The sequence below is a fragment of the Melospiza georgiana genome, chromosome 6 (assembly GCF_028018845.1).
Source record: "Melospiza georgiana isolate bMelGeo1 chromosome 6, bMelGeo1.pri, whole genome shotgun sequence".
Lineage (NCBI taxonomy): Eukaryota > Metazoa > Chordata > Aves > Passeriformes > Passerellidae > Melospiza > Melospiza georgiana.
The window spans coordinates 2,792,182-2,799,888 of record NC_080435.1 but is presented as its reverse complement, the minus strand read 5'-3'; the positions used below and the strand labels follow the sequence as shown (position 1 = coordinate 2,799,888).

The following is a 7,707-nucleotide window of genomic DNA, read 5'->3' as shown; positions in this document are numbered from 1 at the left end:
TTATGCAAGTTAGTGTTTTGGGAGAGAGATTTATGGTGCAAAACAGGCTAAGATTTCTTGATGTTGCACACTCAGTGAAGCTATTTATATTTCTAATTTTCCACTGTAACTCAAATATATCAATCACATCTCTTCCTCTGTGCTCCTGGCACTTCCTTGTTCCTTTATTAGGCATGTGCCTTTCAGACTCGTGGAAATGGGACAGTGGAAGAGAAACATCACTGACATCTATACACTTATTTAAGCATATTGCTTACATAGACCTTTTTTTTTCTCAGAAAAATTAGAAATCATCTGTTGAAAAGAAATTACTATTAGTTTGGTTTTGGTTTTTCACTGAAGTAATGGAGTGAACCTTGAAATAGTTTGCTTTCTTTCCACAACTGTCACCTGTTTTCAGTAAGTAAACTGTAGTTAACAAGAAAAAGGTTTGTACACAGCAACCAAAATGTAGATAGGCAGGAAGACTAAAGTACGCTTAGATAGCTGTGTCAAATTTATCTTCAGGTTACAAGACACTCTTTTTCAGTAGCTTAGCTCTCCAGTCAGATCTGTTTATTACTGAATGATAGAAAGACCTGTCAGGTCTATTTGTTACTGAATGATAGAAAGATCCATGTCAGTTTTGTCATATAATCCAAAGTGGAAATGTTAAAAGATGCAGATATGCCAATAGCTGTTCTCAGTTAATGCAGATACAGATCTGAAATTCATATATTCATGTACTTGAGTGTGTATTAGGTTTATTTCACGCCTGGATCAGGTTTGAACAGCCATTTCTCAAAATGTTGATAAAAGTAGATAAGAAAATAGTGTGACTATCAGATCAAGTGAAAATATAGAAAGCAGTTACTCTGGGATGCTCAAAACCAGACAAGGTGGTGTGAATATACTTAGAACAAAAGGGGTTTCATTCTTTCTTGTATTATAGAAATGCCTCTGAAAGCAAGTAGTAGAAGAAGCACAAAAGCCATTCCCTTATCCACCCCCATGAAGGAAATGCAGGATTTCCAGAAATAAGACATGAATGGTGAGGCACCTCAGCAGTCCTTGCTGTTGATGGCCAGAATAAAGTCCTTGGAAATGGCCATTAAATGAGCTGAGAACCTGTATGTAATTTGGGAAAAGTTAGCAAGACAAATGACAGACTGCACTTAATGAAGATCTAGGGTATTTGGCTTCAGTTGTGTGGGGGTTTTTTGGTTTTTTTCTTTGGTGCTTTGGTGGGGGTTTTTTGGGTGGTTTGGGGTTTTTTTGTTTGTTTGTTTGTTTGTTTTTTTAATGGAGAAAATTATCTATTCATGCACCAAGGAAATATTTAACACTACTAGCAGAAGAAAGCTTGCTTATTGGTGAAGGCATATACAGCTGTGGCAAAAAATGCATGCTGCAATATAGTATGAGCAAAATATTCATCAGTCACTGGACTTCACCCAAAATAAAGTGTGTTGTGCAAGTCAATGTCTGAAAAGGAATTTCCCTAAAATAGAAGGGTTTGATTAAGGGCAGTAAAATGAGTAGGACAGAGATTCTCCTATGATGGCCCTGGGAAGACAAATATTAAGTATTTGTAAAACTGAATAGTAAAACAAATAGGAAAGTAGAGGACTCTTGTTCCGTCTTGTAGTACAAGAAGAGAGGGACATGTAAATGAAAGTGAATTGGAGTTACATTTGGACTGAACCATTATGCTCCATGCTCAGAATTTGAGCTGATCAGAGATAAGGGTGGAACATGAAGAGGCAGACTGTCCTCACATTTATATCAGCAGCCTTTCTGTCTTCTGCAGAAATGCCTGGAGTTGGCTGGTGTCAAAGGGCGTTAAAAGGGATGGATTCCTGGTCTGATCCCGTCTGAGTTAAAGTGCCAGCATCTAAGCTATTGAGAGGATAGCAAATGGCTTCCATTCATGAAACAAGCATTTGAATGTGATCAATCTTTTCCAGGGGAATGATCTTTCCCTAAGCAAACTACATTTTAAAACAGTAAGAGATGTTACCAGTATGTTGATTTCTAGTAGCTGTCCAGTGCTGAAGGTTTGCCGTATGAGGAACTGAAAGGTCTGCTTCTGTTACTTGCTGACCAGATATTCAACAATAATTTCATCACTTAAGTGAGCTGAGATATTAATTTACTGAAGTGACATTATGTCAGATATTACTGGTGAAATGTTAAGCAGATTCTTGTTGTCAGTAATGTTTTTCAGTGCATGAGAATCTAAACCTTTTCTCTCTTGGTATTGAGTCTGACTGTGAAGTCCAAAGTCCTTCCAAAGGATGTTCAGTATTTCTAGCTTGTAGATAAAAGGGAAAGAAGCAAGCACTTCTGAAATCTGTTTGTGCATCACTTTCTTCTGTATAAAGGAGAGATTTAGATGAACAGAACTATCTCTACTTTTTGCTCTTATTTAATAACCATTTAGACTTCAAAAGGGCTTTACTTTGCCTAAATCATGGAGTAGCAGGAGCTGAAAAATACCTGGAACGCTAGCAGAAACAATTCTCCTCAGAGCCTGAAAGTACATATAAATGTTTGCATACCCATGAACAGCGATGCATATTTGTATGTACGTGTGTGTATGTGTACAAATGCATGCAAAAATCCAGCCAGATTGTAGGAGAGGGGCCCTCTGTGTGCCTCAGTTTACTGTGTAAAGCTAATGGTATCTCAGGTGCAGCAGAAATACTGTCTGTCATCTTTTCATTAAGTAAGGTCTGACCAGGCTATATGTTGGTCTCACACATTCCTCTTTGCCACTCTGCCCCCATACTTGGTATTTTGATAGCCCTTTCCTAGGAAAGAAAGTTAGATGCCATCTGGTCAGTCATTATGTTCTGTTTGCCAGAGCAAGCTGTTCTTGGAGCAAGAAGGGTACAAGCAATAGGAGGGACAAGGCAAAGGGGAGAGATTAGCTTTAAACTAATACTTTGAGACCTGAGTATTTTCTACTTTTAACTGTATAGCTATGTTTATATTAAAAGAGAAAGTAAGTAGTAGGCAAGTTCTTGTCGAGGGATGGAAGGGGTGGTAAGGCATGGCTCTTGCAAATTGGCTGAGTGATTTAGTAGGGTCTTTTGTAGAACTTAAGCAGTGATCGCACAGCAGAAGTTTGTATTTAAAAATAGCACTACAGACTGCACGCAGATTATGTAACAGGATTTTTCCATTACTGTGGTCTGAGTTATATTTATTTCAAGAGACATAATCTGATGTGATACTCAATACTGAAATGCAAACTGATAATTGAAAAATAGTGGACAAGCATTCAACAGCTAGCTGCCCATAAAAGACCTCACGAGAAACAGTTTATATCATTTTAAAACCAATAGGAAAATAAATCTAAGGCTAAAATAGATAGGTCATGAGTTTGGATGGATATCTAGAAAGATCTTCCTAGATGGATCCTAATAGAAGCAGGCATCCTATATTCATTCCTTTAAACTGAGGTAGTGTATTACAAGGTCTGTGCTGCTAATGCTGGCCGTGTTTGCAAGGTGCCAACCACAGAATCAAGCACCTTTGGACAATAGTTGGTAATCTCCACAGCTGTTAGTTAGGCCTGCCATGTGCACAGCATAAGGTTCCAGCCCCCTCAGGACCCTGGGGCATAAGGCAGCAGAAGGAGGTTCTGAGCATTCTGCCAGCTGCTGCTTGCTTTCTTGCCCAGCCTCCGGAGGGGCAGTGCCTATCTCCAGTAGTTTGAAATGTTAGGTGTTGCTGCCTGTGCCAGGGCACAGAAGTTGGTGACAAAAAGCAGGATTCCTGAGATCCATATGGGATGGTAGAAGGATACACCTCCTGCAGCTGAGAAAGATAGCAGGTTGGACTTCATCCCAAACACGCTCGCGGTGCTGAAAAGAAAGTTGTACAGAGTTCTTAAAGGGTAATAGCTGTGGCTATGTTGAATCCCAGCACTATGTGCTAGAAAACCAGTGTGCATATCTCTGTTGTGCAGGACATCCTGTCTTACCACAACCCAGATCGCTCTCTTATGGTTGTGTCTTTCCAGAGCTGTATCCAAAATGGGGGTGGTAGTCAGTGGTAGATGTACCTGTAAGTGTTCTCTTTCCAGTGCTATGAAATCACAAGTCTTTAAGAGGATACGGTGTCCTCTGCTGCGTAAGGAAAATGGCTGCTGCATAAGTGCTGTCTTGTAATTAAGGTGCATTGTTGTAGGTATGTAGCAGCTGTGGTGTAGATAGGGTTGAGGATTTTATACTTGGTACTATTAGTTTCCATCTATATTCTAGAACATAGTGGAAGTGAATTGAATTCTCCCCTGGTTCTATCTTTTTCTTGGAGGGCGTGTATGCTGTAGTAGGGATGTGCTAAGGTCACCACAGGGAATATTTCTGTACTTACTTATTTCTGACTCTTAAGCCTTAGCCCATTTCTGATGTCCACTTGCAAATTATCCTATAATAAAAACAGCAAAACCCAACCTTTTGAGATTTTTAAACAGATTTTCCTGCTTGTGATCTACCCAAATGATCCCTTTCCTCAACAAAAACATCTGTGACAAGGGACGTGAAGGTGAACTGGGGGTTGTCCTTGCTATGTCTGCTCAGGAGGAGAAATAGCCATAAATTTGAAATTAAGATTATTAGAAACTGGGAATGTGTTTGTGAGAGGCAAATTTACTGATTCCTTCTCCCTAGAGCCTCTGTTCTGGCTCAAAGAGCAGGGTGGGCTGCCTGGAGGCGCCCGGGCAGCGCTCGGCGATGCCGCAGGTGCCGTTTCCCGGGGAGCGGGCCCGGCCCGGCCGGCACGACGGCAGTTGGAGCCTCGGGGCGGTTCCGCCCGGGCTGGGCCCTTGCAGGTTCTATCCCCGCTCGGGCGGGGGCGGCCGGTACCGGCGGCCGCGATGGGGCCTCTGCCGGGGCTCCTGCTTCTGCTGCTGCTGGGCGCGGCGGGGTGCCCCGGGGCCCGGGGGGCCCGGCCCGCGGAGCCGCGCACCGCGTGGGTGACGGTGCCGCGGCAGCTCAGCCCCCGCCGCGGCGACGACGCCCCGGCCCTCTCCTACTGGCTGAACGTGGGCGGGCGGCCGCGGGTGCTGCGCCTGCAGCCCAGGAGGGGCCTGGTCTCCCGCCCCTTCACGCTGGTCACCTACGGCCGGGACGGGGCCCGCCGGGAGGAGCACCCCTTCGTACGGGACAACTGCTTCTACCAGGGCGACGTGGTGGGGAGCCCCGGCTCCCTTGTGGCCCTCAGCACCTGCGGCAGGGGCCTCCACGGCGTGCTCTGGGTGGAGGACGATACCTACCAGATCGAGCCCGTCCCCAATGATCTGGCCTTTCGGCACATTCTCTACCGCATGGAGGGAGACAACAGCTCCGAGGGAGCCAGCTGCGGACTGACGCCGGAGGTGCTGCAGCAGCAAAAGGCTGTGCTGCCGTGGTTCAAGGCTCCCAAGTCAGCGGGGGAGAACGAAAAGCTGAGGGACTGGTGGACGCACATCACGTATGTGAAGATGGCAGTGGTCGTGGACCACGTGCGGTATGTAAAGTCAGGCAGGAGCAAATCCAAAGTCTTGAAGGACGTCATGCAAGTCATCAATGCTGGGGACGTTTTGTGCAAACAGCTTTCTATCCGGCTGTTTGTTATAGGATTGGAGATCTGGACTGAAAAGAACATTATAAATATTACTAACTCTATTGCCCCGGTACTTAATGCGTTTAACTCCTGGAGAAAGTCAAACCTGTTACCTCGGATGTACCACGATGTTGCTCACTTATTTGCATATCAGTGGTTTGGAAGCAGCTTGGGATTGGCATATATAGGGACAGTGTGTGATAAGCACTGGGCAGCAGCTGTTATTTCCTACACTGATAAAAAGGTGTCTGTAGTTACTATCACATTTGTCCATGAGCTGGGCCATAATCTTGGGATGATTCATGATAAACCGGATTGTAATTGCAAACGCAAGCATTGCATTATGTATGAAAACAATGTTGACACTGACTCGTTCAGTGACTGCAGTTACAAAGATTACTTTGAGCTGATTGTAAATGGTGCTTCATGCCTTCGTCAGCCACCAGCACCTGGCAGTTTCATCACCGGGATGAGTGAATACTGTGGGAATAAAATAGTAGAAAGTGGAGAGCAATGTGACTGTGGTTCAGCAGCAAGCTGCCGAAGGGATCCTTGTTGCCGCACAAACTGTACATTTACTGCAGGTTCAGACTGTGCATCTGGAAGATGCTGCAAGAACTGTAAGGTCCTTCCAGCAGGAACACTCTGCAGAGCAAGTACTGGCAGCTGTGACCTGCCAGAGTATTGCAATGGAACTTCCCCTCAGTGCCCACTGGATGTATACCTACAAGATGGAACTCCTTGCAATGATGGTGTTTATTGCTATCAAGGAAAATGTTCATCCCACAATGAAAAGTGCCGGCGTCTCTTTGGCAAACATGCCAAGGTTGCTCCTTTAGATTGCTTTAAAGCAGTGAATACTCAAGGTGACCGGTTTGGGAATTGTGGTATTCGTAACAATATCTATTTTGCAAAATGCAGTACTAAGAATGTCTTATGTGGTAGGATTCAGTGTGAAAACATAGTCATAATACCTTTCTTGCAGAACCATGTAACGCTAGTCCAAACTCCTGTTCGAGATAAAAATTGCTGGGGCCTCGACTATCACGTAGGGGTACCAAGAGCAGATGTGGGAGCTGTGGAAGATGGCACACCATGTGGTAGTGATATGCTTTGTATCAACAGGACGTGTATGAGTGTATCAGTGCTGAACTACGACTGCAACATGACAAAGTGTCATGACAGAGGAGTGTGTAACAATCACAAGAACTGTCACTGTGAGTATGGCTGGGCTCCTCCATATTGTGAATCGGAAGGATATGGAGGTAGTGTTGACAGTGGACCCCCTCCACCTAAGAAGGCTGAGAGACTAAAAGTAAGACTAGCGCTACTTGGGTTTTATTCTGTGTGTTTTGTTGGAATAGTCCTTTCCATCCATTATAGACAGAAAATAGAGGGATGGCTTGCGAAGAAAAAAGCCCAATTCCGTAGAAAATTGTTTCAAAGACCGAAAAAAAAAGAAGTTCCTAAAGAAAAGTCGCCTGCTGGTGAGTTAAAATCCACCAAAGATAAAAAACCAGCATCTTGGGATGTTATTGAGGAACTATCAGACTGATCTGATAACTCATCAAAATAATTCAGCAGGTTCTGAACAGCTCTAATCTCATGTGATATCATTAAATGCAGAGTAAACCTTACCTCTGTACATTTTCTTTTAAGTTAATAAATGCAGGCAGTAAGGCATGCTGTTCTTTGTACCCTGAGCTCTTAAACTGGAGTAGTTAAGTAAACTGCAGGTATTGTGTTTATACTTCATATCAACAGTGTAAAAATGCAAACTTCTTAAAACAGGTGTAGATAGATGACTTATGTGGTAGGATTCAGTGTGAAAACATAGTCAAAATACCTTTCTTGCAGAACCATGTAACGCTAGTCCAAACTCCTGTTTGAGATAAAAATTGTTGGGGTTTCAGCTATCACATAGGGATGCCAAGAGCAGATATCGAACTCCTTCTTACTCTACTTACTTCAATTTCCTCCTTCACCTAATGTTTTCTATGTTTTCTTCAATTCAGTGAGAGAGATGTTTATGAACCTCTTTTGTCATTGGTTAAAAACCAAAGAGAAAAAATGGCACTTGCAGTCTCCACTGGTTCTGTGTGTCTATTTAATTCA

At 43.6% G+C, this 7,707-nt stretch overlaps 1 protein-coding gene across 1 annotated transcript; it reads left to right on the top strand.

The window, feature by feature from the left end:
* The first annotated feature begins 130 nt into the window (after positions 1-130).
* On the top strand, positions 131-7,147 carry LOC131084311 (disintegrin and metalloproteinase domain-containing protein 21-like). Its single transcript, XM_058025669.1, is given in 4 exon segments — positions 131-2,022; positions 2,657-2,691; positions 4,659-4,751; positions 4,753-7,147. Coding segments are annotated over 4 exon segments (2,553 nt in total). The 5' UTR covers positions 131-1,992.
* Positions 7,148-7,707: the final 560 nt, after the last annotated feature.